Source organism: Perca flavescens, chromosome 14, assembly GCF_004354835.1.
Source record: "Perca flavescens isolate YP-PL-M2 chromosome 14, PFLA_1.0, whole genome shotgun sequence".
In the NCBI taxonomy this organism is placed as follows: domain Eukaryota; kingdom Metazoa; phylum Chordata; class Actinopteri; order Perciformes; family Percidae; genus Perca; species Perca flavescens.
The window spans coordinates 23,403,448-23,424,073 of record NC_041344.1 but is presented as its reverse complement, the minus strand read 5'-3'; the positions used below and the strand labels follow the sequence as shown (position 1 = coordinate 23,424,073).

The 20,626-nt window shown below is 41.2% G+C and overlaps 1 protein-coding gene across 1 annotated transcript in view; it reads left to right on the top strand.

The window, feature by feature from the left end:
- The window catches only part of csmd2 (CUB and Sushi multiple domains 2), a 282,360-nt gene that overhangs the window by 83,532 nt on the left and 178,202 nt on the right, over positions 1-20,626 (top strand). Inside the window, exon 5 of the mRNA XM_028597331.1 lies at positions 1,857-2,064. Within this exon, the coding sequence (XP_028453132.1) occupies positions 1,857-2,064 (208 nt within the window). The remainder of the gene's footprint in view (positions 1-1,856; positions 2,065-20,626) is intronic.

The window sequence follows — 20,626 nt, the reverse complement described above, 5'->3', positions numbered from 1 at the left end:
GAAACATCCTGGCATCTACAATTTACTGAGGAGAACATTTAATATGTTGCTGAACACCTCACATATTGAAGTGTTCAACAGTTTTTTGGTTTCATACGGTCCATGGTATAGCCATTTAGTTTTCCATTCTCGTAGAGCGTTTGCATGTGGCAGCCACAACATGTAGAGAGCGACAGAAAGAGTCAAGGTAAACGGGAGAGTTTGCATTCAGTCTTCCCTTCATGTGTGAAGAAACTGTCTTGTGTGGAATATCAATGCATTTCCTCATCCTTTCTTCTCTCTACCTTCTACTTCCTGTCACTCCCACTGCAACAATCACCTGTCACCCCTCTCGCCATCTCTGTCTTTCCTCATTGTCCACCCTCCCTCTGCGCTTTCCTCTTGCCCATCCTCGCTTGTCACCTGTCATCCTCTTCATCCCCTTCTTCTCTCCCTTCTGTCGTGGTTTCCCTCCTATTCAAGTTCACACCTCACAAGTTTCCGCTCGTCCGTACACTCGCTTGCCGTCCCTTAGGGGGGTTGCCCTGGTGACAGGTGGGATGGATGATAGAAAGGGCCCGGTGCCTCTGAGCTTCTCCTCCCCTCTTTGAACGCCACACACACAGCTAGCTGGCCGTCCACTAATGAATCCCACACCACCCTGGCTAGAACAGAGGCGGACCCACAGACACACACACAGTTTCAGGAATGAAAACCGTGTGGAAGTGTCATTCAAAACGTCTTGTGATCTGTCCCCTCTGTTCACCAGTGCATTCTGTACTGTAGTGGTGTATGAACACACACATGATATTTTAAAGTCTTTATTTCCACAAATTGATGCTGTATTGTACAAAGCTGTGATGAACATATCAGAAGCTGAACAGGGGAATTATCCTTGCATCGCATTATATGCATGCTTTATTGTTTAATGTTCTCCTTAAAGCAGTCTTGAGGATGGCAAGAGTTACTTTGATTAACACAAATCTGAATTTAATCACTCCTCTTCCCCCCCACGTTGCATTAGGTTGCATCACACACTTTACCATGCTTCTTGCTGTTGGTAAAAGCACTCTAGGGCATTTTGAAATTCTATGACTGGTGTCTCTCTGGCCTATGGCAAAACTTGCAGACAAAGGAACAATGTGCTGTAACTCGTTGCACATTTTCATGCGCCTGAATTTGAAAATATGCACTTTCGCTTGTGGCAAAAAGATAATTTGGGGCCAGACAAAATGAATAAATAAAACTTAACATTTTTAGAAACAAAAAAATACTAAAAAGCACACAAGGTTCCTGGCAAATTTTCACCCACAGTTACCATTTAGGTTTGGCCTATGTGACATAGTTTGGAAGACTTATCTTGCTAAAGCATTACGTCTGCGTCATCAGTATTATCAGTCATCAGCATATCTGCCATCTTGATATGTTGTCAAAGCAGTATAGCAGCTTTATAGTAATTGAGTAATAGGTATCTGTCCAATAAGGTTATTCATTTTGACATTTTATACTTCTATACTATACAATTACTATGTATTATGGGTCTTTTGTACAGTGTGTGAGTATGTCTCATCTTTAAAAGAGTGTTCATAAAATCAACGTTCTCTTATCGTCGGGCCACCATGGTACTGATCTTGAAGAAGCTTGCAATAGCCAGTTAGAATTTTAATATGACTGCTTATGGGTCAAACCCAACCTTTAGCTGCAGTTAAGTTGCAGTTTGGGCTTATTAACCTTTGACCACCCTGCATCTCCTACTATTTCCATTTGTCTGTGCACCTTCAATTATATCTGCACCACAAGTATGTGATTATCTTAAATAAATATTTCCCTCTTTTACTAAGCTTTTCATCACTTTCTTTCCTCTGTGCTCCCTGCAGCTGATGATGGGTGTGGCGGAACACTGCGGGGCCAGAGTGGGGTGATCACCACTCCCAATTACCCAGCTGAGTACAACAACAACGCTGACTGCACCTGGACCGTGCTGGCCGAGCCAGGAGACACCATTGCCTTGGTTTTCTCTGACTTTCAGCTGGAGGACGACTATGACCTGCTGGAGGTCAGCGGCACTGAGGGCTCTTCACAGTGGTGAGTAGTCAAGCTCCAGCAATTTGTCTGGAGAGCGAGCTGAGTTAGGGACAGGAAGGGAAGGGGAATCCACTGGTGCACCACCTGCCCACAGGCACTTTTGGAGATGAAGGAATGAGCTGGTTGTAAGTGGATGGGTGTTGGGTAGGTCCAGTGGAACTTAGCCAGCTTAAAGTGACTGTATTTGGATACGTAGCTGTCTGAGATGTCTCCGGGGAATAGCAGAGGAGCAGGAATCGATTCAAACGTCATGGTAATCAAATATCAAGTGCTTCTGGTAATATCTTTGAAATGAAAACAATAAATAGAGAGAAGTATTTATTTGATATCTAGTTCACAGCTTTTTACCCGTAGTGTATCATGTGGTCTGTTGTTTTAAAGTGTACTTTCAACAGTCAATCTTTGTCACACACCCTCACTCATTCTCTCAATTAGTCAGTCTCACAGAAACACACATGCTCAGCTCTAATGATGAAGAGGTAGGATATCCTGGTGTCAGTGTGGGTCTCTCACCATCTGTGGCAGCTCCTCCTCTCTTTGACAACTCTCTCAGCTCGGGAAGTAATTAGTGAGCTCGATTACCACCGCCAGCCGTATAGTGTTGTTTCACCCACACTCACACTCACACACACAGTCGAGCCCATATGGGCACAAATGGACATGTGCACATAAGTATCAACACTTTCAGCCAGACTTCCATTCGTTTGTGCTGGCACTCTGAGAACTCGTGCAAATAGATGTACTTTTTCACACTCTCTCTGCCACTTTGTCCCTTCCTCTCTCACAAGGCTAATGTTAGCATAAAACATATCCTGTACATGGGTTGAGTACAGGTTGATGGATGCACCTATTATAAAATCCACTGCATTTTCTTTGTCTTCAATGAAATATAAAAATGCAGGTTTAGTTTTCAGGAGCATGTAGGAGACAGGCAGTTCGGATAAACAAGAGAAGACCGAGGAGACTTTGAAGTTACAGCCACAGGCAGTTGGTAGGACGGGACAAGGGGTAGCATTGGCTGAGCTATTAAACACTTGAAACACACAGACACAGAGAAAGACAGAGGTATAGACTGTTGATAGAGGAAAAAGGTTCAGAAAGAATACATGAGAAGTCATCTTAGAGTGAGATGGCCCCTGGAAACTTACACACCCAGTGGTTAACAAAACACAGCAAAAACACTTCACAAGAAGTATCTGATTGACTCTGTGTGGTCTTAAAACTGAGAATTGTGCCTTGTAGCCTGATATTAAAGTCTCTTTGAATCTCTTCTTGGCCAACTGAGAGTTGATCACTTCCCAGACTCCCACAGACTACAGCCTGACTATGCTTTGCACATTTTACAATGTAATCAGTTTCTTGTCTCAGACTTGTTTTCGTGTGGGGTGCCCAAATCTCTACTGAGTGTGTCATCTTTGTGGCGATTGTTGCGGCGGCGTCTGTGGTGGAGCACCATGGTGTTCTTAAAGAGCAAGGGAAAACAGTTGGAAGAAAGTGACTAGAAAAGAGGGAGAAGGGCTATTGGCAAGCGATGCAGAGTGCATGTCACAGTTGATCATGCACATTGCAAGGAAAAGACAGAGGACAGAGGACACGGTGCAGACATGCTGGCATGCTTCTATTGTTAAATTTTTTGTCTGGTCATGCTGGCTTGGGTTTGAGTTTTGACATCGAAAGTGATGTTTTCAACACTATAACTTTATTTTTTGAGGTGTCTTAAGTAGTTTTAATTTATAAAATAATTTTAGAGTTTTTTTTTTTAGAGTTAGCAGGAAGGAGTAGGGCCGGCAAAGGGAGTGACAGGGTCAAGCAGTAAGAATCAGCAGACACCATTGGAGAGAAGTGAAGAGGAGGGCAGGACCTTTAGAAGACAAGATGGGCGTGGAAGTGAAAAAACTAGATAGAAGAATGGAGGGCAAACAACTTCCCAGCTGGTGGCCAATTAGATAGGTCAAGAGGAGTGCTGTGATGGTGCAGACCTAAAACCCACATCCTCTCAGTAAATGGCTCAGTGAGCTTGCCACTCTGTGGGACTTGGTGATTGTGCTCTCTCTCACACCATATAATTAGACTGGTCTGTGATTTAATCACACTGGTTTATATTTGTTTATATTTTTTATTTCTGCTATTAACTATGAATTAGGGTTTACAATCATCTTTCAAGGGTAATATCTCTTATCTGAATTTAGAAGGCACAGTGATTTCATAGCTATAAAGTGTGAATAGTGTTGGCATACCACCATCCCACTGGCTACTTAATTCAAACTGCAGAGTTTTAGGAGCAGTATTGATTGATACCTGACGGACAGGTTGAGTGGTCCTGTAGAAGAAAAGAGGCCAGGGATCAGGGTCAAAACCATGCTTCCCCGATCAATCCTCAACCGCTCCAAGAAAGCAGCTCAAGTTTGCATGCTCCGTGTTCTCTTGTTTGTGTGTCTGTGTGTGGGTTTTGAAAGGAAGAGAATGAGCCAGAATAAACAACATCAATCACCATCAAGAACACCACCCCTTTGCATATGTGAATCTGATCTTGTTCACTTACATTCTTGTTTACCGTACCATCCACTGCTTTGATTGGCGGCCTTGCAGAGTTAGCATTCTGAAGAGGCAGCAGGAGAAGACAGCCTTGAAAACTGACTTCAGGAGCTGAGATGTGCATGTGGAATGGATTGAACGTGGCAGTGGGAAGGGCTGGTAAAACCGGCAACTGCATTTCCCCTTCCTCTTTGCATTACCCCAACAGGACTTCTTCTGTGTTGCTTGCCCAGGGGAACACATTACTCTGCCATTACACTGTTTGCATCCACATTGATTTTCTTCGCCATCACCATCCACTTTGAGGCAATGTAAATAACGCCTGACACTCGCCAATTGCCAGATGCTGATTCTTTCGCTTGCTACTAAGTGGAACTCACAGCTATTTGACTTGTAATTTTCTGTGGCGCTCAATTGTTTTGCAAAGGACCATAATACATTTTCATCTGCCAGTAGTGCTCCCTTGATATATTGAAATCAAGTCTTGCACCTTGGATACTGTAAATAGAGAGCATAAAGTGCAAGCATTTGGAGTTGAAAGCACTCTGAATATTGCCATTACTCCCTTGGTTCTACAAAAAAAATTTGACGCATCACAGTTCAGTGGTTGCACCATTTTACAGAAAGTGTTTCCAAACAAAACTTATGTCTTTGTTTTCCGCTCTGGCAACTTTTACAAACTGTAGTTCCCATGAGGGTTATCTTTTCTTTTTCTTCTTCATGCAACCCTTCGCTGACGAGACAAAGCTTTCGGTTTGGAGATCTGAGAGCCATATGAGCTTCGATCCCTCGAGGTAGCCTCCCATTCCTTGACTTCTCTCTTTTAATCCTATACCCTATGGACTTGAGACACTGACATTTAGCGAGCATATGGATTATCCCGGCAGTGCTGATATGTGTCAGCTTGTCCCAACCCGTGGAGGGAGCACGTCTGTGTGTGAGTGAGGCAGATAGAGATAAAGAGTTGTTGGAGGAGAGTACAGAACACTGGATATATATTGATTGGCTGTTAGGTTGACTCACCTGAGAGTGAGTGAATGGTCTTCAGAACAGCTTTTTAAGTCTAGGGGCTGTTTTCTCCAGTTTCCGATGGGAGTTACAGCAATATGGGTACGTTTCACTTTTGTGGGGATAAATGCCTTAACTTTTGTTTTTGTATTTTCAAAGAGATTGGAAGTTGTTTTTTTTCATGTTGGGGCTCATGAGATTTAAGTCTGGGTTTACTGAAGCTCAGATTCAGTAATAATTTACCTGAGATGATCCATTGCCAGACTTTTGTGCATTGCTGAGTACCTATGCATAGCATTAAAGTGTGTATATTTACACTTGTATGTAAATGGGTTTGTGTGCATACCAACTGCTTTTTACCATGCGGGGTAACTCTTTCCTAATGGGACTTCACAGCGGCGTCCATCATGTCAAGCTATTGGCTGCCAGATGTATCCCCCTTTTAAGTATTTCCTGTAATAAAACAGTCGCAGTGAAAGTGTGTATGAAAGTGAGTGATTGTTCAACATATCCTCTGACCATTGTTTGCCAGGCAGTACAAGAATATGTGGTCACCCACCTGTGATCCCCGAAGTCCACTACTTGAAGACATAATTTATTGTACGTTTGGACTCAAAGGCAGTTATTTCCAGCAAGGGAATACAGGGTATTGGCAGCGTATGCAGGGGAACTTTGCATAGATGTGTTTTTAAATGAATACTGTGTGATGGTTGAGTGGGCGTATATTCTCTGTGTGAATGTTGAATGCATTTTCTTTCCATTTCTTATGCTTTGGCCTTATTCTCAAAACACAGACAGGTGGAGTAAAGGAAGTGTTTTGCTTTGGAGCTTTATCGGTAATTCACCACAGCATCACTAGTCTGGTCACGTCTAGGGTCTGACTCTCGCGTTTCTCTCACTTTTGCTGTCTCTCTCTTTATCTTTCTCAGTCAGTCTCTCTCTCTCCCTGCTATGTGGGTGTCGTAAAGTATCTGAGTGGATAATTTGGTCTGAATGTCATTTCATTACAATATAATTATACATGCTATAGTCATTTACTGTAAGTGGGGCTCTTTTCATAAAACCCACATACAAATCCAAAACAAAATTAAACTAAGGATAAAGCGTACTTTGCTTCCGTTAAAGTTTTCCAGAATCCAGAGTTTAAGATGCAGCCCAAGGTATTCGTAAAGTGCATGTCAAAAGATTTGCTTTTGATTTGTGCATTCAAAAACACCGGTTACTGTTGACTCATGTATTCCCCTAACTTTGCATGTCTGTTGCAATGGCGGTGATGTGCATATCTGAAAGCCCACAACTATACTTCTCTAAACTTTACAATGGAGAAATCTCATGCGGAGATAACCATTGGTTGAGATGGAAATGTCTCACGGATGATGTGAGGGATGGTAATGAAGCCCTGATGCACGTCAAGGATCATCACGTCAAAGACAACAACAAAAAAGAGCCCCCAGATCGCGTTGTGTTATATATTCCAGCCGCATCTATCACATCGTCTTATCTTGCTGGATCTAGATCCCTGTCTGTTTCTCTCTGACCTACACGTTCTTTCCTTCTCTGTCTACCTCCACAGAGTCTCTCGACTCGTCTACCACTTTACCTTTCCCTATTCTCCAGCCTGCAGATGACTTTCAGACCTGCAGCTGTTCTTGCTCAGGTTCTTAAAAGGTGAATTGTGCAAAACCCATAATTCTGTTTTTCTTTTCTTTTCTTTTTTTTACTATTTAATTTAATTTAGGAAATTAATTAAGATGTGTTTTTGACACACATGGGTTTTTCTTTTGCCATAATCAAAGTACACAGTAAAAGATAGTCAGTCAGATAGTGTTGTGGGAGGGACATTAAGTCCGACTCAGTGGTGAGTGAAACAATCTGTACTTGTACAGGTGTTAATGATAAATCAGAATCAATTATAATCTTTTGTATAAAAAAAAAAAAAAAAAAGTGGACAAACAATAGAGCTCTTTACACCATTGTATAATTGCACCTGTTTCCATCATTAAGGAAAGCAGGGATTCATGATGTCTCCTGATTTTCCATCAAATGTATAGGTTTAGTGAGTGATGTGTTGTCGTATTACCAGCGTGTTGTGTTTTCTGTTGAACAGATAATGAGTATGTATTTTGTACTTAAATACTGGGTTAGTCTGTGGAAAGAATCAGTGTTAGTGTTCAGTTGAAAAATAATGTTCTGGAAAGAACTTCTGAATTGCTTCTCTGTAAAACCAGGTTTTTATTTCAATTTGCTTTCAATAGCTTTCAAAATGAATTTCAAAAATTATTTCAGAAAGAGATGTCTTTTTTTCCCATTTGTCACCTTTTTTCCGCATCGCCAGGTTTATACATTTAACACTATAATTCAGTGCTCGACCATAGGATCAGTAGCTGTGTTTGCCATTCTCTCCACCACAGCCCAGTCTCTTTGTCCGAGTCATGATTTATCAAAAGCAGCACTTGGTTGAGGACTCAATCTGCAACGTGCCATCGATCAAAACTGCAGTTATGAACTTTGTGCCACCCGCCAAGAAATGCTCCAGCTGAACATTATCTCCAACACCTGGTGCCTTGCTGCAGATTGGCTCACCCCAGCACTCCACACTTTGTTACTCCCTCTGTCAAATTGTTCAGGCTAAGAGCTGGATAGCGGAGGGAAATAAGAGTGCACAAAGCAAGGTTAGTGAAAATGGGCTAAAGCATACCCATGTATTCTAGCAACCTTCCCGGCTTGCTTGTGTGTTTTCAGTTATATTGTCAAAATGACACCACACCAAATGAATAAGGGAAGGCATTCTATTCTTCATTATTACATATCATTAATTGTCATTGATCGTCTGTGTTATGTTAAAAAACAGCAGGTGCAGCAATTTACTAGGCAATATTTAGTCAACGCTATAAACCAGCTCCCCTGAGACAAGCAGCCTGGATAGCAATGTGTCTGTGTAAGCATGTCTAGCCATGTGTTACCTCACCCCCATCCCAGTGAGACCAGAGAACACTCAGAGGTTAGAGGTAATGGCCCAGATCACTGTGCCCTGACTGGGTGTCTCTTTAGTTATGTTTACTAAGCACTGCACCATTGGGATCCAATCTGTCGCTTTTTACAGTCCCACAGATGCACTAATGGCTTATGATTTGTACACAGAGACATATTTGAAGGCATGCACATTGGCGCCCTGGGCTTGCAAATGGATTAGAATTCTTTCTTTTTTTAGATTCATTATTTAATTTATGCGTCAAAATGTTTTTTCATCATGTCCTTATGGGATTACTTTGATACTGAATGTCAATATCTACTGTACTGTAATACATGTATGACAATTAGAAAATATAGTTGTAAATAATCCTCTTATCCAATGTTTTTCTCTTGATCTACAATCCCCAACACGCTTTATTCTGATCTTTAGGACGTTGGAGCATGGGGTCTGTTTATCCTCTTTACTTAACAGTGCCGTCTGTCTTCCTACGTATACAATTTGATTAATTATAGTAAGAGAGGAGTTGCGGAACTGTTGATACGGTAAGTTCAAGGATCAGCGTAGTCAAAACTACAATCTCCAGTCCCTGTGTCTTTCATCATCTATTCTAGTATATTCTATATCTATAGTTATACACGCGTTAAGCAGCTTCCTTTGATGCTTCATCCTACAGCTCGCTTTGATCCCTTTATTCACTTCCTGGGTCAAGTGCTGCTAATCTAAAAAAGGATGGCTTGCTTCAGAGGCTTTTTGTTATGATGTGATCAAAAGAGAATAGAAGCTGTATTGAAAATAAAATTTGAGTGCCTTGCTTGGTCAACATCACTGTTTTCTGCCAGATTTTTATACCTTTAATGTTGACCTCCCTCAGTCTTTCTTTGAGAGTGTGATTGGGGTGACACACTAAGCTTCACAGGATTGTGAGCGACGTCACACCAGTCGATTAATCAATCCCAGTAATTAGCCAAGATGGAGCACAAGGAAGAGGGAGGGCTGAGATGAGAGGCTTAGAAGGAAAACAATATATGAAATCAATTAGGCAAAAGCACAGTGCACTCTGGTGGTCTGTTGTAGAGGACACTGGGTACAGCAATTAGATTGTAAAAGCAGGGCAGTGAGGACAAGTACACGCAGCCTTTTACTGCCAAGTCATTGCATTGCATCTGACTGGGTAATGCACACATGTGGTCGACAAGGTTCTGCTGCACTGCAAAAATGTAATCCAGTAAGTAATCTGAATGTATATCATATGGTAAAATAAACCCCTTTAATTGACCAGAGGGTAGTCTATGTCCACGACGTTCCACTTCCGGGATTGCTCCGGTGCCGACAGAAATTCAACTGGATGTCCCTCTTGGCCGGATGTCTGTCACCTTCTGCTTTCTTTATGTTGGAATTTTAAACTCCGGTGGATTTATGAGGACTATGGTTAACTGCTCCTCAGAACTCTGCAGGGTAAATCCAGACAGCCAGCTAGACTATCGGTTCAATCTTTTCTGTTGCACGACTTAAACAACCTTCGAACGTACACATGTTCCACCAAAACAAGTTCCTTCCCGAGGCTATTTTGCAGCGGCACCGTGGCTCTGTCCGGCACTTAGCACCGCCCAAGACGATTGTGATTGGTTTAAAGAAATACCAATAAACCAGAGCATGTTTTTCTCCCATCCCAAATGCTGTGTGGACTAGCCAGACCCTCCTCCGCAGCTCTGTGGAGGAAGGTCTGGCAAAGCGAGACTAACCAGAGGGCAGCAGTTTGTTCTTTTTTGAAGAGAATGTTAGCTAGGAGTGAAATCTAGAGTGACATGAGCCTTCCTTAGAACCTTCTTTTAAACTTGATTGTTTTGCTGGCCGAGCAGACAGGTTACAAACCTTTTCTTATTAGCTAAGGTCAAATTTACAAACCAGCCAACAATGAAAACAAAAAAAAGTTTAATAAAAAAATTAAAAATCGAGACATCATGTCACAATTCATATACACATTTGTGAATATTTTTTATTGAAGCGTGTCATTGTTCTACATTTTTTTGCGTAATGATCTCAATACGTTGCTTTTTTTTTTTTTTTAAATTAAAACAAAATAGACACATTCTAAATGACTGTAAAGGTGGCTATTTGTTTGCAGGGTGGTCATGCTGCAGGAACAGCAGAACATCTTGTTCCTGAGCATCCCCTGAGTGTACGGAGATGTCACACTGTCTGATCTGGGTCACTCCTCAACCACAATACATCCCTATTCTCAGTCTCTAACCTCCCTTTTTCACAGAACAACTTGCAAATATAAGAACAAAGGGCACAAACACATGCACACCACGTACGTAGCTGCTGTGGAAACATGACAGCATCAGCCTGGGATGTCAGATAATTCCCCTTCTTTCTAGTGCAAATCAGCTTGCTTTTGTTGAGTCAAGCACCATTGTCTTGATAGTAGGGTTGGGTTTCATTTTGTTTGTTTTTTCTGATACCGGTGCTAATTGTGACATTAAAGAACGGCTTGTTTATTGCTAAGGCCACATGGTCAAACTTAAATGATGTGTTAATAGTGTAATAACTTATAACAATAACTTATTTCACCAGTAAATTGCTGTTAAACGACAAAAACAACCACCAGATGGGAAAAGGGTATTTTACAATAACTTTGCACCACAAGACTGGCGAGGCGAGTTGGATGTCCCGCTTTTGGAATCCTCTACAGTGAAATACAGTCACACTTAACACCATTTAATGTTAGCATTTTAACCGTATTAAATCCAGCTACCAGCTAACGGTAGGCTAACGTTACCTGCTATCAAGTGTAGTGTTTACTAGTGTCACGTGCAGCGAGGCTTTTGTTGCCTGTAACGTCCGTTTCGGAGCATCAGAGAGAAGCGCAGCTATTTCAGTGGCACCGAAATGAGTCACCAAAATCTGCGTTGGTATTCGGCCCGGTAGATACCGGTCATTTGGGCACTGGTGTCGTATTAGCACCGGGTTTCAGTACCCAACCCTAGTTGATAGTGTAGTGATCTGCTGTTTGTAGACAGTGGCACTGAAACTGCATTGTAAATCAGTAGAATCCACTCAAACCCACTGGTAGAATGACATTTTTAAAATGAATAACCTAAAGATTGATGTTTTTGCAACAGCATACAGCCAGCAATACAGTCAGGTTTCAACCATGTTTTCTGAGTCTGAATGGCTGACTCATTCCAGGCTCCTGGGAACATTTTGTTGATTGAAGCAACAGACAAACAGACTGAGTCATTCTCATCTTTGATGACACATCACTCACACAGTAGGGGTCTTCCTCTACAGGCTCCGATAGTCATGATCATTCATAAAAGCTTCCCATAGAAGATATTTAGGGTTAGAAAGAGCACATTTGTGGCTGTTAATGAAAGAAAGAAGGATCAAGAGAGGAAAAGAAGGGACGCTGCAAGGTGAAATGAAGCCAGGACGTGCTTACTGGTTTGGAGTGTAATATATCTTAATCGTGTGTGTGTGTGTGTGTGTGTGTGTGTGTGTGTGTGTGTTTGTTTGTGAAAGACACGCACTCAGTTTGTATTCACTTCTCATCCGGTTCTAATGTGTTTGTGTGTGCGAAGAGTGGTGCTGAAATACCCCTCCTCTTTCCATTTATCAAACAGAGGCAGTCTTTTTTTTTTTTGCATGAGGTGATACTAGGCCAACCTGAATAAATTTACAGAGGAACCTTTATGAACTCTGGTGAACATGCCTTGACCAGCAATTACAGTCCGCACAGCAGCGTGCCTCCATAAAAAACTATTCTCAACTGCATCAATAAACATGGGGAGGCAAAGGGTGACAGGTAATGTCGGCCTTTACTGTAAAGGCTGCACTGTCGAACATAAAGAAGGACAATCGGTGCCTTGATTTACAACCTTTTTTAGACTAGTTTGGACAGTTTCAGAAATTCCTAATGTTGATGTGTGCGCCCCGCAGGATTATATGTATTTATCCTGTGCAGACAAGATAATAACTTGTGTACACACATTATTTTGGGGCTTTGTAATATTATAATTATTGGACTGGTTGTATGTATGTATGTATGTATGTATGTATGTGTGTATTATTCCTCGAGTAACTCGAATAATTTGATTACTAAAAATCCTCGATGCAAAATGATTTCACACCGGTGCTAACGCTGCTGGCGACACATGCCATCAAGGCTGACGATGCAGATTACAAAAATGAATAAAGAGCGTAAATAGTGAGGGACTAAGAGAAGAGACAGGCTGGAGAAAACGACAGGTGTCCAAAGTTTGGAATCAGTTCAAACGTAATTGAAGCGAAAACTCTGTACAGTGAATGTGTCTACTGCAAAATCGAACTAGCTTACCACAATAATAGCACGATGTCAATGCTTCAGCATCTTAAAAGAAAACAGAGTCTAACTTAATCATCCATGCCACGAAGCGGACCCAACAAAAGCAAATCACACAGAGTTGTATGGACAATGAAACCACACCAAACACAACAACTACCAAAAGCAAAGACAAGAAAATACGTAGTGGTGACCACAATTTGATCTAAAGAGCTGACTTGTTGACTCTCCCTTTGGAAAAACAGCTGACTGTTGTGCACCATTTTCTTTCACTCGCTCTCTTCATGGAGAAACAGCTGATCAACAATCTACTAGCATAAGTTTAACAGAACTGTGTAGCATTGTAATCAAATCTATAAATGAAAATAGGTTGAGTAGCCTATAACTAATAATTACATTCAGTATAGGCCTATACAGATCAGTCTCAGGTTGAAACTTGTAGTTCTGAAAGTTAAGTTGCACAACTTAAGGTAATGTTTATGTGTGTTTAATGTATGCGTTAGTTTGAGGTTGTTATTGCATTTCAGAAAATGTTTTCTTTAAAAAATATGTACTGTATGTACTGTATGTATGGCAAGTCTTTTGTACTTACTATTTTATTCTGTGAATACTATATACAGAATATGTAAAGTTGTTACAGTTTTCATGGAAAAATGCCACAAACCATAATAATCTACAATAACCATAAAATTGTATACTTTATTACATAGGCTGTTAAATTATGATTTATATTGCATTTTTTATTACATTATTAGCAGTTATTATGAGTTTTTTGTGGCTTAAAAGTTAAGCCTGACGTTTTCTTTTCTTTTTGAATATCCAATTATACTCATTGCAGACAAGGCTGTTGCTTCATCAGGGGTTAAGTCAAAGCTAAAGTGATATAGTGGTTATATGATCCATTAGACCTACTCTGTAAGTAGGTTTTTGCTTGGTAGAGATTTTTGGAGAGTGCCAGAGATGTGTCAGCATCTTATTGATCCCACAGCACTGCAATCTTTCTTAATCCCACTTTCCCCACGGACAGAATGAGACAGCAAGGAAAGACGAGCGAGACAATAAAAAAAAAAGTTGGTTCTTGACAAATCTCTTACACAATATGTCAGTGTTGACAGGACTTTGCAGGTGCACCAAGTGCACTTCACATAGTTGGTTTCTTCTTATTGTACAGTGAGGAAAATAAGTATTTGAACACCCTGCTATTGTGCAAGTTCTCCCACTTGGAAATCATGGAGGGGTCTGAAATTTTCATCGTAGGTGCATGTCCACTGTAAGAGACATAATCAAAAAAAGAAAATCCAGAAATCACAATATAAGATTTTTTAACTATTTATTTGTATGATACAGCTGCAAATAAGTATTTCAACACCTGTCAATCATCTAGAATTCTGACCCTCAAAGACCTGTTAGTCTGCCTTTAAAATGTCCACCTCCACTCCATTTATTATCCTTAATTAGATGCACCTGTTTGAGGTCGTTAGCTGCATAAAGACACCTGTCCACCCCATACAATCAGTAATAATCCAACTACTAACATGGCCAAGACCAAAGAGCTGTCCAAAGCCACTAGAGACAAAATTGTACACCTCCACAAGGCTGAAAAGGGCTACGGGGAAATTGCCAAGCAGCTTGGTGAAAAAAGGTCCACTGTTGGAGCAATCATTAGAAAATGGAAGAAGCTAAACATGACTGTCAATCTCCCTCGGACTGGGGCTCCATGCAAGATCTCACCTCGTGGGGTCTCAATGATCCTAAGAAAGGTGAGAAATCAGTCCAGAACTACAAGGGAGGAGCTGGTCAATGACCTGAAAAGAGCTGGGACCACCGTTTCCAAGGTTACTGTTGGTAATACACTAAGACCTCATGGTTTGAAATCATGCATGGCACGGAAGGTTCCCCTGCTTAAACCAGCACATGTCAAGGCCCGTCTTAAGTTTGCCAATGACCATTTGGATGATCCAGAGGAGTCATGGGAGAAAGTCATGTGGTCAGATGAGACCAAAATAGAACTTTTTGGTCATAATTCCACTAACCGTGTTTGGAGGAAGAAGAATGATGAGTACCATCCCAAGAACACCATCCCTACTGTGAACCATGGGGGTGGTAGCATTATGCTTTGGGGGTGTTTTTCTGCACATGGGACAGGGCAACTGCACTGTATTAAGGAGAGGATGACCGGGGCCATGTATTGCGAGGGAACAACCTCCTTCCCTCAGTTAAAGCATTGAAGATGGGTCGAGGCTGGGTCTTCCAACATGACAATGACCCGAAGCACACAGCCAGGATAACCAAGGAGTGGCTCTGTAAGAAGCATATCAAGGTTCTGGCGTGGCCTATCCAGTCTCCAGACCTAAACTCAATAGAGAATCTTTGGAGGGAGCTCAAACTCTGTTTCTCAGCGACAGCCTAGAAACCTGACTGATCTAGAGAAGATCTGTGTGGAGGAGTGGGCCAAAATCCCTGCTGCAGTGTGTGCAAACCTGGTGAAAAACTACAGGAAACGTTTGACCTCTGTACTTGCAAACAAAGGCTACTGTACCAAATATTAACATTGATTTTCTCAGGTGTTCAAATACTTATTTGCAGCTGTATCATACAAATAAATAGTTAAAAAATCATACATTGTGATTTCTGGATTTATGTTTTTTTTAGATTATGTCTCTCACAGTGGACATGCACCTACAATGACAATTTCAGACCCCTCCATGATTTCTAAGTGGGAGAACTTGCAAAATAGCAGGGTGTTCAAATACTTATTTTCCTCACTGTAGTAATCAAAAAGGTCTTTCTACGGTTGATCTCCTGGACTTGCTAGGCATTGACATTTAAATGTTGAAATGAACTAGGTACATTCACACTGCACTCACATATACACCCAACATGCAGTTCATTCTTGCGTAACTTGTAGCGCAGGTTATTAGTCTCATCCTCTACCAACATGTGAACTTCATCATGTCTTTGTCCTGTTTTTTAATCAGATGGTCTGATTAGAGAACACTGATATGGGAAGTGGTTGGGACGGGGAGAAAAAATAATTAAAATAGGGATTAGTCTGGTCTGGGGCTCATGCAAACAGAATTAACGGCTAGCCCTGCCTGGCTCTATCACTTGCAGATCAGTGTTGCTAATATCATGGTGTTATTAACTTCAGTATCCTCACCAACTGTGAGATAACGGAGGATTATGGAAGGTGCTGTGGCCAGTGAACCAGGAAAAAAACTGTGTGATTTGTCTTAGCATGGCTAATTAGTGCGGTTTGCATGGATGACATGGATCAGCGATGAAGCTGATCCTTTGACAGAAGGCCAGGTTTGGAGGCTACAGTATAGTATGTAGCTCAATACATAAATAAATGTATAAACATGCAAAGGTGTTCTCACACTGTTCTATCACGCTAATTCCTGTTGCTGTCGTGCCCTGGGTCTTGGAGCTGTAGGACTGTCAACACATTGCTCTTTTTTTACCAAGTAAACATTTTAATCCTGTTTTCTAGTAATGCTTTGAGATTGAATGTGTGAGAACCAAGAAGCACATTAATGAAAATTAAACTGACCAGCATCTATCCACTCTCATATTTTACTTTAATCCTGTGCTGCTGTTCTCAAATTAGTTTTTTCTCATTTTTATCTTATCTTTAGTATTGCATCTAAAGCAGTCTTATCTGAATGCACTTAAAAATGAAAATATTCAGTGTTTGATAAGCAAACCTTGATGATGAAATTGTCTTATTAGCTGCAACAGATACACAATGTTTTGCATGTAGGACAAGGATATCTCTGTAAAATATTATTGGCAGATTTTTGTGGTTAAATAGTGTTAAATTACTGGGTCAGCATGAAGCAGTGTTGGTGCTCTTTGAATAAACTTTGTTTACTTTATACGGCTATGCATTCTCTTTGCAGTGTTAATTAAAATGAGGTCAAACTTCAATCTGCCTTCTCTGATAAAGCAGAAAAAGTATTATTTTATTTGAATAATAGGTTTCTCTTTCTCTTTTCTGCCCTTTTCTTGTTTGAGTTGCCTTTGCTTACACACTTGATCCTGTTAGTAGAGCTTTACCTTTGAACGGTATTTTTATGTTTTGTATCAGAGGTAAAGAAAAAGCATTTTTACCCCTTTTAATGTGCTATAAATAGTACTATCAGAGCAAGGCCAATAACTGGTGTCGCTGAGGGATTATTCTGCTTTTCTGCTCTTGGTGTGGAAGCCATGGTAGGGGATGGGAGGGTTGGCTATAGGCTACACCAAAGCTAATACATTTAGTTCCTCTGTAGCATCCTTCCTTTTTTCATACAGTCTGCTGACACAGTCTTTCTTTGGACTTTCCATCCTCTAGTACTCTTCTTTCCCAGTTCATTACATCATATATACTATTCTCATGTTGGTTTTTCATCTTTTCTCCATCCTTCATAACAATGCTTCCTCTGACAGCAAGCTCTTCCTCCAGGATCCCTAATTGGCCAACTGTGAGCTGTTCTATTGTATTTATCCCTTCATTAATACTTCTAAAAGGTAACATAGGTTGTGGCTTCCACTATACATACTGCTCTCTTTTAGGTGTCTTAGCTACTGTCCCTTTGCCATTTAAAATATACAGATCTAAACATTTGTGATTTCATTTTTGAAATATTATTCATCTTAAAATGAAACATTTTCAATCTGAATTCTAAATACAATACATTTAAATCAAATTATACGTGAATGTTTTGCAGTGTTTTTCTCTCACTCTCATTCATTCTGTCTTCCTTCTGCCCCTGTGCCATGTTCTTGGTTCCAACTCTTGGTTAGGGCTCAGGAAGCCCCACAGCAGATTAGCTGAGGCTTTAGCTGCGGTCCTGACATCAAAGGTGCAAAAAGAGAGGAGGGAAACGCCAGAGGAGCAGAGACACAAGACAGCAAACACTGGCACCAGTATGGAAGGGGTGAGAGGGGGACAAGGAACAAGGCTGAACAAGAGACGTGGACGATGAACGGGCACAGATACGGAGGGGGGGGGGACTGATGGAAGTTTAGCAAAAAAAAATTTCAGGCAGGAAGGCAATACAAAGTGCTTCACATAATCACAAAATACAAATAAAACAGAAAATATGATAGGTCATTAAAACAAACAAAGAAAGAAACTTAAACCAGTGTTTCCTCTAGGCAGATCTACCCCCCAGGCATATTTTCATTTCGTTTTGATTGAACTGTATTTTTGAGGAAATGTAGGTCTACAAAATGAATTTTACAAGTATTTCTTCATAGGGAAACCAAAACCCAAAGTAGGCTATAGTATGAAACCATTCATAATGATACTAATTGCAGTGTCAAAGTTGGCAGCCTTGCTGTGTGCATTGATTGTCTTGGCTTTTGGAAAAATAACTCCAAGGCTTGGTTATAGGGGAATTCAGAAAGAAGTGGCCCATTCATTCTGATGCTGCTAGATGGTACCCCTGTGGCCTGGACGGTCATTTTGACAGTTTTGAAATTTATATGTGTAATAACTTTGCTAAATAAAAAAATACAATCCTGCTGGTACCTGACTTTTCCTAAAAGAGTCTGTATTTTCATTTAAAATTGTTTTTAGGCTATATACATTACACAAAAGGCAAAGAAAATACAATCACTTTTACCTATTTTGGCAATTTTAGCGGTTTTGTTTTTAATCTTTTGCGTGGTTTGTCATGTTCCTGCTTTTATTGTATTTTGTTTGTTCGTTTGCACTTCCTGTTTTATTTTGAAATCATCACTCACTCTCATCCCAGGTCACTTGTCTTCCTCCCTTTGTCTGCTTTCCCGCCTGTATGATTACCGTCCCTAATGTGTTTCACCTGTTTGTTTTCAGCTTCCCCAGTCCCCATGCATAAATACTCACCATTCCCACTTCCCAGTGCTAGATTGTAGTTGTACAAAAGTCACTCTCTCCAGCGATTTTTCCAGGTGTTTGTTTTTTCCAGTGTTTCTCGACCTTTTGCCTTGTTTCTTGACTATGATTTTTGCCTGCCGTTTTTGTACCTTTGCCTGCATTTGTTCTCGGAACAATAAAGACTGTTACCTGTGACTACCTCTCCTAGTCATGCATTTGAGTCCCCCATTGTACCGTGACATGGTTGAAGATGCATTTTGGTTGCTTAGTAATAATCATAGTCTCTGTCAGAGAAACGTAACTAGCGGTCTCGAGTAACAAGTGTGGGCATTAAGGGCATTAAGGTGGTAGCCTAAGTGGGCAGAAGAGAGATAGAGAAAGAGGAAGCAGACATGTTGTAGATGAAACCGGAGCAGAGTTAGTGGTTATTCATTTTATAACGTTGGCCCTGGTGGTAACGAGTCTCTCCTGGTTTTCTGATCACGGTCGGAAACGAAGCAATCAGGAGAGGTTAACCCATTGAACATTTTAACAGCTTATTAACGTGCGCTTGTTGCCCCATGCGTTGATGCGCTCATCTGTTGACATTTCCGAATGCCTTCCTACAGTTGCTTAATAAAAAATGGCTTTCCACACAAACAAACGTAGCCTACATGTGTCATCAGCATGAGGAAAAAAATTTGATTTTAACTGTCTCGGGCTCGGGTCGGGCTCGGACACAAATTTCTTAATGCCTGTCGGGCTCGGGCCGGTTTCGGTCACGGCTCTGTCGGACGCGGGACTCTAGTGGGCATCACAGATGGGCCGAAGGCAAAGCCAGAGTCGGTAATGCAGGCTACGGCGTGGATGGACTCTGTTCTCAATCAGAAGAAAAGCACCGGGCGCTCGCTCTGTGAAAGGCATATAACTTTATACATGCTACAACTGGCTGGAATCATTACACACATCCTCTCCAAGGAGTGTACCAGTTGTAAAATGTCCCGGAGGAAGTTCATGCAGCAACTGGCAAAGGAGCTGAGAACGGAGTTTATGGAGGAAAAAAGGGCAGCGGGGCGGTCCGAGCTGCGCTGCGCATCCGCAGCAGACACCAAGTGCCAGTTAGGTTAGGTTATAAATGTTCAAATAACATAGCCTACTTTTAATTGTTATTTGGCTGGAATTATGTTGAATGAATTTCCCCCAATATGTTTCGGGACATAAATGTATGAAATAATCACGGTTTAGCCTACTATGCCATGATATGATATCAAGGGCGTTGTATTGAATCAACAGCCACGTGCAATTTAGCTAGCAGGTGAAGGTGAAACTAAAAGTGTGCAAGCACTATAGACTAATAATACAGGCTTAAATGAACTGACAATATAAGTTAGGCTATACGACTTACAGTTCTCAAGGATGCACACATGCCATCTCAACCGGGTCCTCCGGACAGCCTGTCTCTTTTTTCTTTCTCCCTTTTCTCTGAGTGGCACGCGTGTCCACTCGCGTTGTGAAGCGTGTGTCCGCGCTATTCTGCGACTCTCTAACAATCACTGCTGATAGACGGCTTTTTTCTGATACCGTGGCGGACCGCCACTTGCCAATCAACATAGAGGAAACACTGTTAAACATAAGTAAAATGAAAGGAGACTAGATAGAGAGGAAGTGAATTAATGGATACAGGGTGTTCAGACCAAAGTTAAATAGTGTTTGAGCAGCTACATTTCATTTCTTATTTTTACCCTGTCTACTATAGCTGCAAGGCAAGCTCGACAATTACAGGATAAAACCGAACGGTGGTTTAGTGTTTTACCATCCTACCCTAGTCTAGTCCCAACCATTGTGTACCACAACCAGATTCAAAGCAGAGTTTATTAATTATTAACAATTAACAATT